Below are 21,923 nucleotides of genomic sequence, written 5' to 3'. Positions count from 1 at the left end.
AGACTGGCCGTCTGAAGGGGATTTACCTAAACTGCATACAGATCTGGTGGTAATGAAGTTAAGTAAAACAGAACTAAGGAAAATAGCGTAGAGTTTCTTTTCTAGTGTGCAAAATTATATCAGTAAAACGTTTTAACATAAAATCTTACATTCAAGTACCAAGCTTTCAGTAGAGTGCTGGGGAAGAAAGCTGGGCAAGTTGGGGAGAATCGGTGGGGTTCTGTCACCTCTAAGAGTGCAGATTCCCCAAACCGACTTTAAACGAGCAACGTCTAGAGTCTGGGCACCGTTCTGTGGCTCAGTAAACTCAATCCACTGAAGAAAACCAATCTCATGGCAGGTTGCCTACTCCATGCCTGTTGTAAGAACAGGTCCCAGGATAGCCAAAAGCTCTAGGAACAAAAATAAAAAAATCAAAAGCAGCATCTGGTTTCAGGTCTATCAGGACAGCCACTCTGCGTGACATTCTCTGTATTTCAGCTTCTATTTTGTATTTCTGGACACGCGTCACCCAACAGGCACAGCTCGGGAAGTCCCACTCGCAGCCGCAGCGAGCCTGCCAGCGGTCGGTGTAAGAACAAAAGCCCCGTTTCTTGAACAGGATCCAGGGCAGAAATTAAGCTTGTACAAATGGGAAACTGCCACTAGCTAGGAGGATTATTTTTTTGATTTCTTGGGAGGAAAACTGCTTACTAGTAGAGACAGCTACTTTAGTTGTCTTCACTGTAATTCAGTGTAACAACAGATAATTGTAGCAAAATTTTTTCAGACGTTATTCAAAACTGATGTTTGCAACAATCAGAAAAAGGTCCTTGCATGCAGTAAATGTTCGCCATTGCAACACACCTCACATATATTATGACCAAATCCAATTAGTTCTGTCATTTTAGAAATCGTATTTATATGGAGGCCTCCACAGTGTAAAGCTATTAACAGAACAACAAAAAAAATAATATCCCCAAACCAACCCCAAACCCCCCTTGCACACACCCCAGCATCAACAGAAGTTTACTCAGGCCGCATAGCCTCCTCCCCTTCACTGTGCTGGACGCACAACAGGCGACTTGGCCCTGGAAGGGAAATACGCTCCTTCCAACGAGCAAACAGCCTGCAACCAACTGTCGTTTGCGCAGAGAATAAAGGTGGGCGCTGGGCCCTCACTAACGAGGGAGGAAGGGGGTTTGATGAGCTGACAAGGGTGATGCGTGTTTTAACAGACATCCTCAGACAAAGTCCTTCATACAAGCTAAGGATCTCCAGGCAAGGATTCTCACAGAAGCTAGTGACACTTTAAAGAGACGGCAGCAGCCAGAGTCCCTCTGCTTTCAGATTCACAAAGGCAGAAATTACTTCTGCTGTTAATTTAGAAGATACTTGCTTTCCTAAGTACTAAAACAAAACCCAAAATCAACTAAACAAAACCAAGCGTTTTTCTTTTCTTTTCTCCTCCTCTCTCTTTTGCTGCTGAAGCTGTGGTATGAAAATGGAACTCCACCAGTCTTCTGGATCTCGGGACTCTTCTTCCCTCAAGCGTTCTTAACAGGTGCCCAGCAGAACTATGCCAGAAAATACAGCATTCCGATAGACCTACTGGAATTTGACTATGAAGTGCTGGAAGATAAGGAATATGAAATTGCTCCTGAAGATGGTAAGTAAATACATGACAAAATTACCTGCCTTTGCTGATGCATTCAGGGATAGCATTAATTTGCAGGCTCAGAGTTATGCAATTAAGTTAATGAATTCGGCTAGAAAACACACACAATGCACTGCTCCCATGAGATGCCCCAGAAGTGAAGAGGCAAAGACAGCTGAGAGTCCTTAAGAACTGCTGAGCTCAGCTCACCTGGGAGCAGCAGGCAAATACAACAGGAGTAGCACGCGAGTTCAACGGAACACCAGCTGCCTACACCAGATCAGGCTTTTGCGGCGATACCTAGCCTGCCCTTTCCCCCTCCCCCCTTTATTTGACTCCGTTGGCAGGTATGGCTGAAGATGCCCGATTTCCTAAGCCAAGGAAAACCAAACAGTTAAGTAGAGAAGGCGGGTATACTACTTTACTGTCCCTAGGAAAATACCTTGCGGATATGATCACAATGTGTAACAGAGGAGCGCTCCCAGTGGGGGATTTTTTATCAAACCCCTTTATTATATATTACTTCCCTTAGGTTCCGGTTGCAGGTGCGTTTGTTAGCTTACCCTTCCTCAGAAGGGCGGGCAGATGGAACGGTTCCTCGTACTCTTTCCTGAGGAGCGGTTTGACTGGAAGTTGTGGAAGGAGGCGGCCTTGGCAGTTGCCTGGGAGACGCACGTCCAGTCAAGTTTTGAGGCATTTTCTGTTGGGCATCTTTATTTTTTGTTTTAGGAGTTACAGTTTTCAGTCTACAGAGGGTTTTTTTGCTTCTGGAGAGCTGATGGAATGACAGCTGTCATTCTATCATGTCATTATGAGATCAAAGTAAAGACAGTTACGTTTTTGAAACATTTAAATACTCTTTTTTCTTTACTGCTTTAGTGAACCACTTTAGAAAGGTTTAAGCAATTTGAAACGTAAGCAATGAAACAGCGTGAACTAACTAGTGAAAGACCGTTTGTACGGTCGAATCTTCCAGGTTTGGAAGCATTAAAGCTGACAGAGGTTAGTACATACAGAAGACTGTAATAATGACAACTGTAGAAACAGTGTCCCGCACTGTGGATAATTTTTAAGCTCTGTCACTCAACATTCAGAAAAGGCTGGCTACCTTAGGGTATCACTAGACATTATGACTTTATAAAACTTTACAGAATTGTAATCATAGTAGATTGTAATAAAGGACAAGATTGTCTTGAAGTTATTTTATCATCACTTAGAACACACAAGATTGACAAAAAGTCCCGCGCACTCTGAGCCGACAGCCACGTGTGCTGCGCTAGCTGCTGCTCTTGGCTGGAGGATGTTTCCAGTTTTTGCATAATGCGGTATCTTTCCAACTGATTCAGGGGTCTACGTTCACGGACTGTTCCTGGATGGAGCACGCTGGAACAGGCAAACTAAGAAGCTAGGAGAATCTCATCCAAAAATCCTCTATGATACAGTACCTGTGGTCAGTATCTTTTGTTTGGTGACATTTTATAGTGGCATATGCCCACAAATACTGTAGAATTACTACTCAGTTCTAAGTCTTGAAGGAAGTAACAGGATAATTATTAAAAAAGAAGATAATTTAATAGAAATGTTTTGCTTTGAAATAGAAATAAAGTGTCTGAGAGGAGCTGAGACCCTGTTAATGACAGTGACAGGAAGTTTGGTGTTGCATGTTTTGGGAGAGGGAGACAATCTGCTAAGAAAGAGGAAACAAGAAACAAGTTTCCAGGGCTTAAAAAACAAACCAACCAAAAACCCAACAATGTCAGAATACTTTGGCCAAGCCAAAACTGTTTCCTTTTTTTTTTTTTTTTTACCTGAAATGGAAAGTATTATTTTATTCTTTACTGCAGATATGGCTAAAGCCATGTAAGAGAGCAGACATTCCACAGCGACCAAGTTACCTGGCCCCCGTGTACAAAACCAGCGAGAGAAGAGGGATCCTGTCAACTACAGGCCATTCCACCAACTTCGTCACCGCAGTGACCCTCCCTTCAGACAAACCGCAAGAACACTGGATCAGGCGGGGTGTGGCGTTACTGTGCCAGCTTAACTCATAAACACAATAAACACATAAACTCATAACCACAGTTTATGGAGGTCGGTGCATTCTCCAGATCACTTGTAAGGGATGCATGTCAGTCCTGGAATGCCACATAAAGAGAAATCAAAATGGGTTTGCTTACGATGTTTCATTCGTGCCTTTCATGAGATTTGAAATAGAATACTAAAATACAAAGGTGCGCAATAAAACCTTATAAAAGCCAACAAAAATAATCTGCTCCTTGAATAATTTTATTTTCTGAAGGCTCCTTATTTATAAGGAACATACATAAAATGAACACAACACTGTTGACAATGAACAAAACAGCATTTGATCATTTCCAGCTTTATAAAATTTTAAAAAAATGATTTAGTTATAACAAAAAGACTGATAGCTCAGCAAGTTATCTTATAGGACCATAATCACATTTTAAACCATAGACTCAATTGTTAATAGGGAGGGGAAAGAAAAAAAAAGTTTTTAAAAAAAATAATCACACTGCATCTAGCAACTACATTATTTTCTAAGCATAATCACAGCGGATTGAGTGCAATGTGATCTACATCAAAATTCATATGGGATGTCACACAGTGACAGCATTGTAATATACAAGTAACATTTATGCCCTCCAACAAATACAAGTTAAATGAGACTCTGGATTCAAGCAGAATGGAATGTTGAAGCCAAGTAGAAATGTAGTGGAATTCAGATTGTCTGTAACATGACTCAGAAGTGTACGTTAGAATCATTTGGAATTCAATACTGGTGGAAACATACAGAAGTCACAGCTCTTACACTGCTCTTCGTAACTTGTAATAAATACTAGAAAATAAAAGGAAACAACCCATATTTAATGAAAAATACAGTACCTACCTTCAAGGACCACTTTTTTCCCTTGTCTGAAGATGGTCTTGGAAGGAAGTTAACTATCTTCCTACAGAGGCAGTGTATTAAGCTATAACCCTAGTCCAACTAATACGAAAGTAAATAGACTACCTGAAATATAGAAATCTTCATTTGTAAAAGGATTTAAAGAAAGAAACTTTAAAAAATGGTTTGACAAAATACCAGTTCAACCACATAAAGACCCCCTTATACTCGACAGAATGAACAGGAAAAGGAGAGATAAGGGTCAGTTTAATTTACAGGAAACATAGGTTGTTTAAACGTAGATCCTCAGAAGGTATCCAGTCAGTTAAGTCTCTTTGAAAATGGTGCTCAGTGACCTCACACGGGCACTCTGAAACAAATGGCACCCGGGATCTTTAGACTGCAGCAATTCAGTAATCTGAAGCTAACAACGGCATGTTTGCTAATTAAGGTCCAACAGCAGACGTGTTTAAAGAAGCAAAAAGAAAACCTGAGTTCAGGGCGCGGAACGGCTGCAGCCTGAACGCCGGGCTTTTGGCTCCTTCACTGAAGAAGCCGCGCCCCTCCTTGAGATGGCCCCTTAATACTGCGTCTTGGTACTGCGTCAGGCAGAAATACTGGCAAGGACCAACCGACAGCTTTAAAAATCACGAGCTGCTCTCGGTAAAAACGACGTTGACTAATGCGGCTTCAAAATAAGGGCCACAGGAGACACATGAACTTGAAATGGAATGAAGATACCGACTGGCTCTCAGTAAAGGCGTTAGGATCGGTGGGTTTAGCAGCTACACTGGCACCAAGCGGACCGAAACAAAACTTGCGGCACGTAGTCAAAATACAGCTTTTACCTGGCATACGCGTAAAAGAAGACGACCTGTATGTTTTAAAAAAGGCTACTACCATGCTTAGGACTGGTACTGCAGAATCAACTTGCACTCCTCACAAACCCACAGTTTTTTTAAGGAGATGGGGTACAAAAAGAGCTAACTCCTGTCTGGCAATATAAGCGTATCAGCACAATGCGATCTAGGACAGCTGATCCCAGCGAGTTAAGGCCCAGATTTTCAGTCTATCCTTCCAAATTACACATACCACGGATCTATCACATCTGCTTTTTAATAATCTAATTTAAATACCATAATTGTAAAAAAATATCATAGAAATGAACTCCTTTATGCTGGAAGTAGAAATCTTACATACTCTCTGTACTGCCAGAAACGGCTGGTGCTACAACATCCGCTATCGAGGCATTGTAGAAACAGATTTTGAGCTGAAATTACAGTATTGTAAATAACCTACCAGTACTACATACACAGAGCATAATTTAACCTTGGTGCCCCGGTTCTGTAACTAACTAGCATCTCGCACTTTGGATTGCTTTAACATGAAGAGGAGACAACAGTCCAAAAATAATAGTTTAAAAAATGGAGAAATTCCCATACGGATTCTCTGTAAAAGAGTTTGCACAAATTCACAGCCACAATTCTTCAGTAGTTTATGCTGCAAGTGGCACACAATACATGTTTAGCATCTGTAAAAAAGAACCAGAAATAGCTCAATAACTCCAACATCAGGGACTTCCCCAAGCTAACACTAATTCTACTGCATTTTGCATTTTCCTACTAATATCAAGGAACAAACATCAAATAAATCTTAGTCAGGAAAAACATCGTCAAAATGATCCTCGACAGAACATAGCACTTTGCAGAGTAGATTCAACAGCCTGCCTTCTTACACATGAAGTTTATAACGCTGGAGTGCAGCTTAATGCATATTCTAAGAATTTTAACAGTGTTTAAGGTTTGGGGGTTTCTTTTCTAAAATTTAAACCAGCACAGTGGTTTCCAATTGTGTGCTGTTCCAAGATTTAATACTTCAAGTCACCACTGTGCAGAAGAATCAGCACAGAATGAATGTATATCTCTACGCAAACACACGCGTATATATATGCATGCATATCTGTGCGTGTATATATGTATCTCTACACATACATAGAGAGATACATATATACGCTACTTAAGACTTATGTGGCACTAAAGGCTTACTCGGGTTCCTTGCAGAGGTATGAATTTCAGCTGTAACGTTTCAGATGTGCTAATGAAATGGTATTTTCCCAGAGGAGTACACCATTCACTGTATTTTCTTCTTTCTTAAGCAAGCAGTGCTTCCTGTACAGTACACTGAACTTGGCATTTATTTCTCGCATTTAGCATCTCCTAATGGTCGATCACTTGAGTTCACAAGATGCACTGGGCAATATTTCATCTGATTTGAATTAGAAAAAAAGCAGAAGTTAATCTACACAGAAATGAATATACTGTACTTGTGTAAGTAGTGCAAGCCACCGCTTTTCCTCTGAGCAATGTGCGTACAGTGAAACAGTGCAGACTCAAAGCCATACAGTAACATTATTGTAACCACAGTGATTACCAGAATTAGGTCAAAACTGGATGTCAAGCACAATTTTATCTTCATAGAGGGCAATCACCAGCATGATGGCAAATCCAAGCAGCAGGCCTAGATTCTGAAGAATGAACTGCCCCACAGGACAATAACCGTGCTCTTCATTATCGCCATCTCCATGAAGCATTTCTGGAAGCTAAAAGGAAAAAACAGATTAAAGTCATCTCTGTTCCATTTACACACAGACAAGTTTACAGGATGATATATCATCAAGAATAAATACTCCAGGATTCAGTTATAAAAACAATACACCGAGACAGCTTAAACTCTGCCTCACCACAAAAACATCTGACAAAACACGAGCACGTCATGTATTTACAAAAAACCCTGGAGATGCCTTTCCTTTGGACTCCCCCCCCACCCCTTAAGCTTTTACCAGATCACATATCTGCTTGAACTTTTAAGTTCCCCAGGATAAAGACCGGTCTGTCAGTCTTTGCTCTTTCGGGGTCTTTTACCCAATTAAAATTGTCATGCTCAAATAAACATAAAAAAGAATTTGCTATTTCTACAGTAATTACATTGGTATAGATCTACCCTTTACAATAACTGCTGATTAACTTAGCCAGTCATTTGTCACGTTACATGCTTACACATATTCACATACATGTCCCTCTTAAATATGGGAATAATTCCTACAAGTAATTCAAGCAAAAATCTATGTGAAGCTATAAAAAAATTCTGAAAGCTCTGAATATTCCTTATATTCCTCATCTTTGAAAAGAAGTCCAAAAGTACTGATGAAAGTAACAAATAAATAACAGCAGACTTTAAAATTGTAAAAAATAGATCTTATGAACTGTCTTACGAAGCCACCCATGCAGAAGAGAAGTAACTTAAAATGTTTTACAAAGAAAGGAATTCCTTCAAGACACACTTGGTACAGGAAAACAATACAGAACAAAAATGGAAACTTCATGTAGAGTAAACTCTATTTCCTGCTCCTTGTTAGATAGGCTAGAATAGTTCTGGTTATTCCCAGGACCTGAATACGGCACAACAATGACAAATCATCCGTGCAGCAGAGCTGCTAAAAACCCCAAATACATTACCCATCTGGTTTTGTATTGCTGTATTTCAGAAAGGTTCGTAAAGCTCACAACTCAAGCTGACCCACTGAGTATTTTATATATGAAAAATATACTGGTGTGAAAAATGTTTATCACCTATAGAGTAGGCCAGACAGTTTAACAGCAAGCACTACACCAAACTACAAAGTACTGTTGAGTCGTTAAGAATAAATGAACTAATCACAGACTTCACTGAAGATTGCTATAGCTCTCATGTTGGCAGGCAAGATTTGCTGCAAAATTGTTTTCTTTTTTAATAAACCAGAAACCAAAAGTTGTATTCACCAAGTAATACAAAACCTGGTCAGAGAGTTGTGCTAGCATTGCAGTTCTCACCTCCATGTTTTCTGAATGGAAGATCTGCACCTAATTCAAGTTTTGTAATCAGCTTCTACAGAGACATAACATTGCTAAGATGCTCTTAAGAATAATCGAAGAATATTCTGTCATCTGTTTCAAAACGTAGGAAGAGCACAGTGCTGTGACGAGCAGAGGTGGAAGGCTTAGCTACGGCTAGTGACAGCTGTCATGTGTGGCACTGAACAGCATGTAAAAGACCCCTTCGAGATAGAAAAAAAGGTTATTTAACCGTAACCAGTACCATGGGCACACTCCCCACCACGGTCTCTCTGCTGGAGCATCCCTCAAAGCCAGAACTCCAGTTCCAGTTCAGTATTTTTCTACAAGCAGTGTGTAGCCGCACCAGGCGATCCAGGTAGCAATCTACTGGCAATAGGTAGGTGGCTTCTTAGTCTGTTTGAGGAGCAAAGTAACAGCTGGGAGGAAGCTGGCCTCTGCCTTGGGTGTCTGTACTAGGGAAAAGCAGTTTGCGAACGAGGCGACGGCAGTCCAGGGAGCCACCCCACAAGAAGCTGTCTGAACCCTTGTGAATTAAAGCTTTAGCTGGGCTGCAGTTTCTATCTAACTGGCTACCGGATCTGTCCTTAAAAATTCAGGGAAGTGAGCTGAGCATTACAAAATACCCCAAAAAAGAAAACTGATCTCATTATCGCTGGGCTTGGGAAAGACAAGAAGTGAGAAAACCGGCTTATTTAAATGCAGCTCTCAAGCTGCTTAGGCGAAAAATCAGGACTGAGTTTGGACTGGTAGCATGTGCTAAAGTGCTTTACTGCCTGAAAGACCTGCATCTGCGGCGCACACACACTAAATACAGTGTACCTTTGTGTTCTTGAAGCAGCAGCAGTTATCTACCAGGTAACTTTTTAAAAAGCTAATCACCGCAAGAGCTATGGATGACTGGCTGCTCATGCTAAGGGTTCAGACTAACCTTTCCAGAATCAAATACATGAAGGTTAAATTTTAGAGAACAATTTAAGTACTTGATTGAACTCCAGCATCTGATGGCCCATCCACAAAACCAGGGAATCATCCTATTTTTGTAGTGAGAAGTTACTATTTTTATTAGCTTATTAGTGGGAAGTGTGAGCGTCTTTCCCATCGCCCCTGTAGTTTCTGTATTTTAACAGAAGTCACTGGCAGACTTCGGCAGCAGAAACCTAAACAGGCAAGCGACTATAAGACTTCACTACATCTTTCAAAGCATCTGCAACATTTTAAGAAGCCATAGAACAGAAACAGCCACCTACTGTCTACAGATATTTTATGTGCTGTAACAAAACCAGTTCTGTCGTAGGTGCCATTTCGGGTCCTTGGGTGTATGTGTGGAATGCAAAAGTGACAGAGAATCTAACCACCTTACCATGTCAACCAGTGCCACGTAGAGGAACATGCCTGCGGTGACTGCAAAGATCCACAAGGTGATGTTATTAGCGTACTGTCCCACCGCTGTGCCAATCAGCATCCCTATGTAAGCCATCATGGCAGACAGGAGGTTGTACACAATAGCTTGCTTTACTGTCATACCGGCTTTAAGAAGCACAGCAAAGTCACCTAAAATGAGGACAGAACACAGGGAGGGTTTAGTATCGACGCTTCTCAGAAGAGTAGGCAGAGAAATGAGCGCGCATTTACTGTGACACCAATCCAAGGCACTGCCAAAGTAAAAATGCTGCTACGGAGGCTCAAAGGAAGACTGGGCAACAGGCTATGACAACTCTTGTAGGAACTGCACTTATGTGTGGCAATCTCTTGATTAAAGTGTGATTTAAGGGTGCGTATTCACTGTGCTGGTAGTCAGAAAGGTAACAGCGATCAATGGTTAAAGGTCAGTGGAGGAGTCTAGATCTGGTCCTCCCACAGAATCCATCTGTGCCTACAGACTTCACAGAAGCTCTTCATGGCACATAAACACAGAGGCTTAGTTTCAGTCAACACCTGTGAAAATTCCTCTTAGCTATATACGCCTCGTTCTGCAAATTCAAAAGGAGGACAGCGTGCATCAGTCCCCACGGAAGGTGACAATGAATTTGAGAAACAGAGCACTAGGCAAGGAAGAGTTACATTCAGAAAGAATGACTTCATGTCCATGCCGAGTCAGGTCTCTGGTTTAAGACATGCCAGGTTAACCTGTTCTATTTTTAATTCAGGACAGCTCTGCTGAAGGTCCTGATAGAGGCAGACGTTCTATAAAGATCTAAATTTTCATCTTGTCATCAGCCCAGATAGTTTTACTCCCTTCAGACTGAACTCTTGTAAATATGAGGAGCAGAAAATGAGCTGCAGTCCTGAGGGCAATTAATACAGTATTCCCATGTCCAATATGCTAGAAATTGATTGCTCGATCTAGAATCAAAACCTAGAATCAACATTAAAAATATGGACAGCGAACTATTCCCTTACACAAGGTTAATCTACTCATGTTAACCTAGCAAGTTATAAGCACGCCAATGTATACTGCAATCCTTTCTGTACTGCACAGCTCCTCTTACCTAGTGAGTGTACAGCACCCTTGGCAAACCACGAACCTCTGCTGTACTACGTCCCATTGGTGCCCAGGACTTACCTTATACTTAGTATCTGCCTATATAAAATGCTTTCGCTCATCATCTCCAAGGCTTTTTTTTTACCTGTTTTACCTTACTTTTGCTCCATCAGAACTAGCAGCTCGTCAGCTAAGCGAGCTGTGAGTACATACACAGTTCCAGCTAGCACAGTTTCATGTTACTGGCAAAGAAGACACAGCTCCTCCCTCCAGGTGCTCTTTTGTAAGTCCCAGGGTGCACTAACACCTCATGCCGTGTGCCTTACGGCTCCCAGGAAAACAAGAGGTTTCATCACGGTTAGCCAACCCCAAGAAGAGGTGGTGCAGTGTGGGGGCAAGGATCACTGGCACTGGCAACAACGCCTACGGGCTGTACCCTAAATTGTCATCCACACCTGCGGGACTCGGCAACGACTGGCATAAAGCATCTTCCGAAGACCTCCATGAAGAATTTTACTTAGGGAAGCTCGTGTTTACTTAATGACTTGACTCTGTTCAAGGAAATGCCACACAGTCTCATGTGAAACACCCTCTGTAAAATGCAGAGGTATAACACCAAAATGTAAACTGTATGCTCCTAAAAACTTTTTTAAAACCATATTCAAAAAGCTTCACAGAACTGCTGTAACTAGGTACCGGCCAATATAATCCTGTATTAATGTTCTCATTATGTAGTCCGAGGCAATACTGCTGTTACTTTCTGAAGTTCTGGCCACCCTTGCAGCATCTGCATTGCATTGTGCTTATCAGGATGAGTACCACAGCAGCTTTCAGATAAATATTTTGTACAGATGAAGACACTGAACACATTGAGATTACAGAATTAGTTACCTAATTCATGGGGAAGCTCATGACAAAATACTGCTATAGATGTACTAATTCCTCCTGTCAGTCCAGCACTAAAAGCTGCTCCTAGAGGAAAGGAAAAAAGAAAATTTGAATGATATTTTACTATTATCAACAGACTTTCCAGAGATGACAGCCTTCTGTTAGAATGCACACTCTAACACTTTTCATTACATCCGTGTCCTGTCTGTGTATAAACTGAAAATACTGGAAATATCTTGGATGTGCATTACTACTGCATACTTTATTTCTTGGTTTACCTGAAAAACAAATCCTGGGAGAGGAGAACACAACTGAGCAAAACAAAGACATAAAAGGCAACAAACTAATAAACAGCACTACTTTTACGAACTCTCAAGTACATCAGGACAGTTAAGAATGCACATGAGCAGCAGCCTAGCTCTCTCCTTTCCAGGCTGGAATTCCAAACTACTGTCTAACCCGTAACCTCTCTATTTCCTTTATGCTTATTTGGAGAGCGCATATCAGCAACATTAATAAGCCAGACTTGGAAAATAACGAGGAGAAAAACATCGGCATAAACCTCTTTCAGTAACTTTTCCATAAGCTAATTTAATTTTATCAACTTTAAGATCATACCTTAAATAATTCTGAGATGAGAAAACTGGTATTAAGTTTCTGTACTGTAGCAGAGAGAGGCACAAGAAGAGCCTACAGTGAGCAGTCAGAACAGGCAAAATAAAGCAGAAAGAGAAGACACAATCTGAAGACAGAGAGGAAATTTAACTTTCCTCTGGATTCCTCATAAGGTGATATATTAAAAAGACGAACATGCTTTTCTAAAACCTACATTTTCCCAAAGAATCAGCTGTTTGGGCTTGACACAGGAATATTTAGAAATGGAGTGTCAATACAGTGAAGCTCTCAACAGATGGCGCAGTGATCCTTTTTGGCCTTAGAAGCCACTGTCTAAATGTCTTACCTGTTTAATGTGAAAATGAAGCACAATGTTAATTTTTATGGAGTTTAGTTTCTTTAGAAATTGTCCGCAGAAAGTGGAGAAACTGTAGTAGATTGCACTGTTAACTCTAGACCCTACGTAAGTAGCTTATCCCCCATCCTTCAGAATGGGTACGTTCCTTCTGCTAGTAGTTCAGAACCCTGTGTGCTCCACTCCTAGGAGCTACTTCAGTAAGAAATTAGAAGGGTACACTTCAGCACTCTCACCATCACTTGGACGGCTTATGGCATATATTCAAATTCACATCTTTTACAGTTCGAATCACATTTAGAGGGCTATGTGAACCAAAGGTGATTTAATAAATCTAATGAAATCTGTTTGGTACTTCAATTTCTTCTACATTTGGCTAGAAATAAATCTATACTGACCATAAGCCGAAACAATACTTTGCTCAACCAAAAATTAAATTGTCCTAAGTAGTACTCTTATTATTTCGGTAACCTGACTCATAGTACATTTATTATTTACAAATACCTTATAACTCTATGCATAAATAATAACAGAAATAGTAATAGTATTATAACTAAGACTGAAAGGCACTTTGTCGTTACTCAAAGGCAAATACTAGGACCCAGAGAGCAGACGTGCATTGCACAGGCTCCGTGGCTCATACGGAGGTTTGCCTGCACCTCTCGTGAGCTGGCAGATTGCTGCTGGCACTGCTACCCATACAGTAACCTCGGTGGCCACAGTCACAGCCTATTAACAAGGGGAAGACTACTACGACCGATGGCCTTTTCATTTGTGCTCCCAAGGAGAGTAAACCATGCCAGTAACCACAGGAGGTAGCTGGAAGCCTTACCCGTGATCACTGCCAAGTAAAATATTACCGAAGTTACTAAAGGTAAGAAGAAAGTGTTGAGAAACACTCAGTGCTTTTGCTTACCGATTGCTAAGCCATCACTAAAGTTGTGAATGCCATCTCCCATAATTACCATCCAAGCAATATTAGCTATGCCAGTATCTTTCAGGTCTTTTCCAGAATGACAGTGGCCATGGGAATGATGGGAATGTTTGTGATGCCAGTGGTGACTGTGTTTTCTAGCTATCATTTTATCTTCGCCATGGCTGTCGTACTCTGAATCGTGAAGGTCACGCTCTTGAGCAGCACGTGAAACGTCGTTGTGAGAATGGTGCATATTGTTGTCCTCTTCGACAGACAAGAAGTTTTTGGGAGGGGATTCCAGCTGTCCGTCTAAATCAGTCAGTTCAGTTTCATTGAGTCGATCTTCAGATAAAACAGAGTCATCTGCTCCTGCATCGAAGCCGGTTGAGAGAGACACTGCATTAATCCTTACTGCATCACCAGCCACCACCGCATCATGCAGCTGAGAATTTAACTGCTTTGCAAAAGCAGAAAGAGTATTTTAACACATCCCAATCTAGTAAACTTGCTGTCAATGTTCAGCCAAAGAAATAACTCTCTCACTGCCCCATTTTTTCATTAATTTGCACGTCCAGCATATAGAAGTCTCTACTACAAGGCAACGGCACTGTATCCACAGCACACAACGTCAGTCGTAGCCCGACCTTGGCTTGCATCTGTATTTTCGCTACTGACAAAATTTATGGTTCAACATTGAAAAGGACAGTTGCCAGAATGATAAAAATGTCTTATGTGCTGCAGGTGGAACCACAGTGGCTCGGGGAACCTTAACTGGCTGCTCTCGATGCACGCCCATACGGGTCACAGCGTCACCTTCCCTGAGGCGTACCAGGGTCTGCCACCGATACAACTGATCTTCAAATAGTTTCTGCATTGTGTGCAGCTTTGTGTCGGACACGTGTGTCACAGTGAGCTCACTGCCCTGCTAGCAGTCCAAGCCATTTTGACAAAGAAACACAAAGTGAAAACAGTGCAGAAGACACGCAAGTCCACTAATATTACTGAAGTATTAATAAATAAATGAAACTGGCAATCTACACTCCAGGAAGCAAAATCAGTGGCAGAAAAATACCCGGTTCTGGCCAATGAAGTTATTAGCTCACAGTAATTCAACAAATACATTCCAGAGTCAAAACCAAGCAAACAGTAAGTGGAATTAAAACCCAGGCACAGAGTACCGAAGCAGCAAAGAGGTCTAGGTAAACAAGCTCTTAAACACCACTTGGAAGCTGTTTAAAAAGAAACGGAACGGCCATTCAGGTCAGCGGCAGTGGCACTGCAGGTCAACATTCAAATCCAGCACTGGGTTCCTGTACTGCCCGGCAGAGTGCCCTTTCAGGGGGGCCGTGTTAGAGCACCGGGGCGGGCTCCATGTTAGCAGCAGCAAAATTCCCCTGATTGCCCGTTAAAAGAGGAAGCCATTTCAAAGAGATGTGCCACCACCCTCACCGCTGGAAGCCTTCCCGCCTTCTGTGCCACTGCCCCAAATCCCATTTTCAGTTGTTTGAGTGGAGAAGGCTACAGCCCTAACTCTCCCTTCTACAAACCATCCCAATTAACAAAATTGCATTTGTTTATGCCTACGGATTCTTCATCAACAGATTAGTTCAGCAGCCATGCAGGCAACAGAGAGGGAATTTTATGAAGCAAAGGGCCTCCCCTCCCCTCGCCCCCTTGAGAAGGGTGATGTGGCGTTCCCTCAGGGTACGCACTGCGCGCGCACTCGGACTGTCACGGAGGAACATACATGCAAGTCATTTTGGATATCTGAGGAATATTCAGGACTCTTGGTTATATTTATGGAAAGAAATTTCATTTTGTTTAGCCTTCTCATAACTGGCCAGAGGCTGGAATTTCAGGTAGTGTGTGTTCAGTTTTGATCTAAGCTTTGCCAGGGCTGAGCTAGTCAGCCACAGCTTAACGAAAAAACACCCCAAAACCCAAAGAAATAAAAAAAAAAAAAGCAACCAAAGAACCAAGCCACCCAAAACCTGACTGCTTCAGAAGTCTGAGAACCATTTCTATGGCATATTAGGAAGTGTTCTGAGTGCGCTCAGATCTAAGGAAAACAAAATAAAAAAAAAAAGTTTTAATAGGGAAAGCCTATTAAGTCTTATTAACAATTATTTGCATAATAGCAGCAAAACTGTACAAGAGGTTACACGCTACATGCCATAGGTAACATGCCATTACTTTGAATCTCATAATCAGAGAAAATTCCGAAAATAAATGCCTACCTGCAAGGGGTTTGAGCTGAAGCCAGTCAGCATCTGGTCTGTTATTTAATTTGTGATCAGAAAGTTTCCTTCCAATTGGTGACTCTTCAGTCTGCTTTTTCTTGCACCATTTCTGCTTACTCTGCAACAGCAAACAGGTAACATCTGGTTTGTGAGGGGACACCGATGGAAATAAAAGACACTGAAATACCGTCCAAAAACCTCTTCAAAGTAGACTAAGTTGCTCTCTCTTAATACATCTAACAGAAGCATGTGACTACAGAATATTAAGCTTTTTAAGGTTCACCAAGGATGCCTATCCCAGTGGAAACTGGTCGCCACCTACCACAGGCCCTCGCTCTCACCCTGGCGCTGCTTCGCTCCAGTGGCAGCACATTATGACATGGATTGCGCCAACAGCCAGAAACACATCTGTGCAGTTACTGTATTTGCTTATTTTGGTCAAGAAAGCAAGCATGCAGCAAGAATGGCTCCTCTATTTTGTTCTACTTTTAATTTTTTTTTTATACTCCTATGACTTCCTTGTATTTTCCTTTAGAGAAAAGCACGCCACTTTCCTGTCTGCAGCCTGTACAACAGAGATCGCAGATCTGCGAAAGCAGCCTAAGGGATTTAATTACTTAATCAATCTCAAAGAAGATATGGCCAGTGTGACAGCTTTTATCTCTTTATCAAAAGGTCTAAGAAATGCCTCCCCCAACACCGAAAATCTGCTGCTGCCTGCCCAGCTGAGGCTGCAAGTCTGATGCGGAAACAGAGAACTTTAGTGTTTTCCACCCTCATTTGGGGAGAAGCCGCTTTCGCTTTCACCAACATCATTTTCTCCTCAAAGTCAAATGACGGAGGCAACAGTCAAGAGTGGATTTATATTGACTGTTGAAAGCATATGTCTCTTCGGCAGCTTGAATTTCTATCCCGTGCCCCCTCTCCCGAGGCACTCGCTCTCCTTTTATGCCACCACCATGAATACAGCATGCTCCCAGCCCTCAAAATCCAACCGTTTTCAGGGAGACGAGTTTACATTTGTCTGGCAATTTACAGAAAGCAGGAGGTCTGCAAATTTTAGTATTTTCTCCTGTGGAAAACCTGAATACCTCTGTTGCACTGACATCATTAACTAACAGTACAGTTAAATTTCTTGAAAATTGTCTGACAATTGTCTGGCTCTATTACCAGTTCTTTCTTACATACAGCCTTTCACGCTTTTGAAAAAAATCATGGTGCTTTAGAGAAAGAGCTGTAATCTCTTTTACCAAGATACCTCCAAATACAGCTGGCCAAAAAGCTGCTCCCTCCCCTGTCAGATCTCTACTCTGACTTACCAAATGACCTTGTTAAGAGAGGCAAGCCCTTCTAGAAAAGGGTTTCCTCAAAAACCAAACAGAACGCAGAGCAGCGGCACTGCTCACAGTCACAGAATGATGCCTCTTCCCACAGCCAACCCCTCAGCGCTCAGAAGGTAACTTCAGGGACACATTTTAAAATAGCATGCAGTTTTAGTGCGTACCTTTTGTTTATTGTAATGCTTGTACATTCTTATACAGTGCTCAATGATGAACAAAACATAAATGCCTCCGAGTGCCACAAGACCTTTCAGCACTGGATCATTCTCTTCTAGAAAGCCTTCAGCCCGTGCTCCGTGTCCGTGGGCATGTCGATGAGAACGCTTATGTTCATGAACATGACCTTGGCCATGGTGGTGACTGTGGTTGTGGCCTCCATGGGACTATTGGGTGAGAAAATAACAACACAGCATGGTGCAATCAGGAGACTGAAATGGCTCCAAGCTCAGAAGAAACAACAGGTACCCCTGCCAGGAATGCAGCGTAGAAAGACTTGAAAAGTTGGGTTGTGGGTTCATTTGGGGGGGGGATTTGTTTGGTCTTGTAGTTTGGTTTGTGGTGGGGTTTTTTAGGGGTTTTCTTCTGTTTGTTTGTTTGTTTGTTTACTACAAACACAATTTACCGTAGATATTTTTCATTAAGACTATTCATTACCTTAACAAATAAAAAAACATTCTTCTGGGAAATTTTGGCGGGGTGTGTGTGTGTGTGAGATAATCTAGCTTCAGCTTTTTTCTGTCATAATGCTGAAGATAATGAGACTAACACTCAGAAACGTCACAAGGAATTACCATCCTATACTCCCGTTAGCAACCAAACCTCATGTTTTTTTTAAAACTCATGATTTTTTAAAACTATTACAGTCAATTACAACCTCAATTCTGATCTGAAATATTCAAAAAACCAAAACAGCATGAACAAAGATTTGTATTAAAATTTACACAAAGAAAACCTGTAAACATCAGTCTGTTTGATGAAAGAATCAAGGTTAACAAAATTTTAGGAAACATTTCCCCTTCTAAAAATTATGGTACACCATCACAAATTAAAAACTGCTTACCTTCCTAGGAACTTGGATAGTATCTCGATTCAGTAAGTTAGAGGTTACTTTCTCCCCAAAAGCTAGTAACCACAAAGGTTAAGCCTTCTGACCTAGTTCTAAGTGGTACGGACACAAGTACCAGTGGACACAGGACAATAATACTGCTAACTTTAAAATACTCTTGTTGGTCTCATTAGGTGTTTTAAAATACTGTGACAGACGTTAAACTATGAATACGCAACTTCTTTTTTCCTTTTCCTTTCAGAAACACACATTTCCTTTCTTTTAGTTAACAGAAAGTCTCAAGACTCTGTTTTGGGATGCCCCTCATATTCAAGTCAAGATACCTCTGCATCACTGAACATTTATTTGTTGATACTTGTCAAACAGTTCTTTGAAAATTCTATACTCCATGAAATTACAGTTAAGAATAAAAGGTAAAGAGACTGTACTTACATGTGGCAACAGATGGAGTAGTGCATCTCCACTCATTGTTCCTACAGCCAGAGCTACCAAGAAAGTTAGAAGAAATTTGAAGCACCATTGGTTAATGATGGGAATCAAGATCACACCTAGCAAGGAAAGCAGGCTAATGACGGTGATAGAGATGATACCACAAAACCAGGCTGTGGGAAGAAATGAACACAGAAAGGTTATCAGAACAATACCTGTAAAACTTTTAAGACTGATAAATGACTTTCAGCTATCTCTTAAGAAGGTGACCTTCCTTTAACTCAAGTTGTGTCATTGTTCATTCAAAAGTGCTGAAAAATAGGAAAGCAGTACTGAAGTCCACAACAAAAAACACAGAGGCTGGTTCAGAGTACAGTGGAATATAGTGAAGGACATCAGAAGGCAATCAGCTAAAACCAGCAATTCTTCCTGACTCTGAGTTCCAGGCTTAGCTCTGTAGCCCTTGATGAAACACAAAAAGCAAAAGATTCCATGTTGGAACAAAAACATCTCTGGTACTTAACTAGGGCTCTGCAAGCACTAAGTTAATATTTAACATTTGGTTTTTACACAATTCTGATGCAAAATTTCCTGAAATCAATATTGCCCCTCCTTTGTCAGAAGCAACATGCTCGGTTAGGCATCATTCTTTTCACCTGGCGCTTTGAAACACATTTTTATTCACGAGAAGTAAGACAACCTTTGACAGAGAAATTTTGAAAGTCAAGTGCTATAATAAGAGCTTGAAGAGCTGAAAGCAACTTGCTACCAACAAAAAGCAGTATCTCTTTTTTCTGAGAACTTCTACTGTTGTCATTAGATGAAAAAGTGATAATGGGATATGGTACACTCAAGATAATCCTGTTAATAAGGGAAGATGTGCAAATCCCTGTATGATACGGAAAAGAAGAAATTACACAAGAAACAGATCTTACGAGCAAAACAACATGGCGCTTCCAGTCAGCATCTCACCTAATAAAAATATTTTTTCTTCTGCTTTTCCAAGTCACCAGTAAGGCTACGAATTAAAAACTGTTGCGTTTTCTTCCCCTCTATCTCTACTTCTCTATCACTTCCCTTGTTTCTTCCCATCACAGAAGTCAAAGACCAGTAAGTAAAAACTGATAATTCCAACAATACAGTTCAAAAGGTTCACAGTCCCAAAGACAGGAATAGTTAGTTGGTGCTTCTATTTTATAAACATTAACTGTTTGGGCCGAGAACTTTCATGAACATCATTTCCTCAATCTGAACTCCCCCCGCTGCCCCCATCCCCTTTATTTGAAAGCAGGGGTCCTCAAACTACGGCCCATGGGCCCGATACGGCCCCCCAGGGTCCTCAATCCGCCCGCCCGTATTTACAGAACCCCCCCCCCACCGGGGGTTGGGGGGGGGGAAACCAAGCAGCCGCAGATGACTGCCTGCCACTGCATCCGCGCCGGCCCCCTGGATAAAGGTTTGAGGACCCCTGTTTTAAAGTTTTAGCCTAAACACTTCAGGTTTTTCCCAGGCTTTTTCCTTGCTTCATTTTTAATCAAAAATGTCTACACAGTTTGGCAACTGCCATTAAAATTAACAATTCCTGATTTAAAATCATTAGCATCTCCATGCTTCAGTGCATAATCTGATTTCTCTTTACATCTATGAGGGTCCACTCGCCTTTGATGCAGGGGGGAAAATGTCCTGGGAAATGGGGGGGAAGGAGAGGAGACAGGAGGAGTGAGGATGTTGTAGCTGCTCCATGAATCTTGTAATTTAGCAGTCAAATGTCCCGTGAATTCTGTCTGTACCAAAAATGCTACAAATCAGATGTGACAAGACTGCCAGTGGACCTGCGGCTGCTGCAGGCCTGGCGGCTCAGCACCAAAACTTACAATATCTGCCAGTTAAAATTTTATTTTGGGACATTCACCCTTACACAGTCTGTAGCTGTCGTTCCACGACAGTGCAGAAATGGAAACCATCCAATTCAAATGCAAAGGGTCCAAGAGCATATCCACCAGGAAAACCTGATGGGAAAAAGCTTTAGAAAGCATGCGGCATGCACCGAAACGCATACTGACATCAAGGGGAAAAGGGAAAGCTGGTAAAAAAGGCAAAGGCTGCCATCAGATGGGAACTAAAAGAACAGAGACTGGAAAATGAGAATATAAAAGCAGGTCTAGAGTGGGAGCAGGACCCTGCCGACCAAACTACCACTACTACGTAGCCTGGGTTCATCCCCAGCGCGCTTCAATCACAGACGCTGGATTTACAGGCTCTGCTGAAAGAAACACCATACATGGACTTGTAATTCAATACTGTATCGTGCATGCATGCACAAGTAGCCCAAATAAAAATTACACAGTCATCTGGCAGGACACTGGATCTCCAACCTGGACACAGACATCATGACATTAAATGCCAGGTTAGATGAGCAACAGCCTTACATGGAGACAAATAGAGATTATTCAAACTAGCTTAGGTTTCATATATCCTAGCATAGATTTGGCAAACGCCTCTCTGAAGGGCTTACATACTCTTAGGAATGATACAGCATCTAAACGTGGCACCATGATTAAGATGAGGTACATGAGACCTAGCGTACGGAGTCTGTGCATCTCTCAGATCTTGGTTGCCAGCTTCTGCCTCTGTTTAAACTCTTAAAAAACGCCATGGAACCCAAATTATCAGCAAAAGGTTGCTGTCAAGTCAATGACAAAACACTTACTATATACAAAAGCTGTGCAAGACCCCACAATTACATATATGTACACATACTCTTACCAAAAGGACTGCTGAGGAAGAGGTATGACAAAATTCTGACACAGAATTTTATTGAAGGACTTCATTGAACTGCAGTGTTCAAAACACTAAAATATTATGGAAGTGGAACTCATATGCAAATAGTATGAACACTGCAAGAGCTCTTGAATTATTCAAGATCCTGGTGTGTAACGCTCCTAGGGATACTGTATAAAGCCTGGTCAATGAGGTGAAGTTATTATGCACTGGCTTATAAAATATTTCTGTGGAAAAACCAAGAGGGAGGTGACCAAACAATTTCTTCAGTAAGGGACCTCTGTTCAGACAGTGGGTGGCAAACAAAAGAGAGCTGCTGCAGCAGGCACCTGGCAGGCTGCGGGCGGCTCGGGCACTGCGGGCTGTAACGGGAGCGC

The 21,923-nt window shown here is 41.6% G+C and overlaps 2 protein-coding genes across 5 annotated transcripts in view; one reads left to right on the top strand and one right to left on the bottom strand.

Annotated features, from left to right (window-relative positions):
* Positions 1 to 5,693, top strand: part of DNAH7 (dynein axonemal heavy chain 7) — a 113,655-nt gene extending 107,962 nt beyond the window's left edge. The window contains exons 62-64 of the mRNA XM_037398557.1: positions 1,471 to 1,648; positions 2,983 to 3,086; positions 3,481 to 5,693. Of these exons, the coding sequence (XP_037254454.1) occupies positions 1,471 to 1,648; positions 2,983 to 3,086; positions 3,481 to 3,687 (489 nt within the window). The 3' untranslated portion in view covers positions 3,688 to 5,693. The remainder of the gene's footprint in view (positions 1 to 1,470; positions 1,649 to 2,982; positions 3,087 to 3,480) is intronic.
* SLC39A10 (solute carrier family 39 member 10) overlaps positions 3,905 to 21,923 on the bottom strand; it is a 52,937-nt gene continuing 34,918 nt past the window's right edge. For 2 of the 4 annotated variants that reach the window (XM_037398547.1, XM_037398546.1), the window contains exons 4-10: positions 18,769 to 18,938; positions 17,435 to 17,653; positions 15,928 to 16,048; positions 13,691 to 14,059; positions 11,808 to 11,888; positions 9,795 to 9,985; positions 3,905 to 7,140 (exon numbers count right to left, since the gene is read on the bottom strand). In XM_037398547.1, coding sequence (XP_037254444.1) covers positions 6,982 to 7,140; positions 9,795 to 9,985; positions 11,808 to 11,888; positions 13,691 to 14,059; positions 15,928 to 16,048; positions 17,435 to 17,653; positions 18,769 to 18,938 — 1,310 coding nt within the window. In that variant the 3' untranslated portion in view covers positions 3,905 to 6,981. The remainder of the gene's footprint in view (positions 7,141 to 9,794; positions 9,986 to 11,807; positions 11,889 to 13,690; positions 14,060 to 15,927; positions 16,049 to 17,434; positions 17,654 to 18,768; positions 18,939 to 21,923) is intronic. The other 2 variants (XM_037398548.1, XM_037398549.1) reach the window with 2 other exon arrangements.

Source organism: Falco rusticolus, chromosome 8 (assembly GCF_015220075.1).
Source record: "Falco rusticolus isolate bFalRus1 chromosome 8, bFalRus1.pri, whole genome shotgun sequence".
In the NCBI taxonomy this organism is placed as follows: domain Eukaryota; kingdom Metazoa; phylum Chordata; class Aves; order Falconiformes; family Falconidae; genus Falco; species Falco rusticolus.
This window is presented reverse-complemented; position numbering and strand designations above follow the sequence as displayed.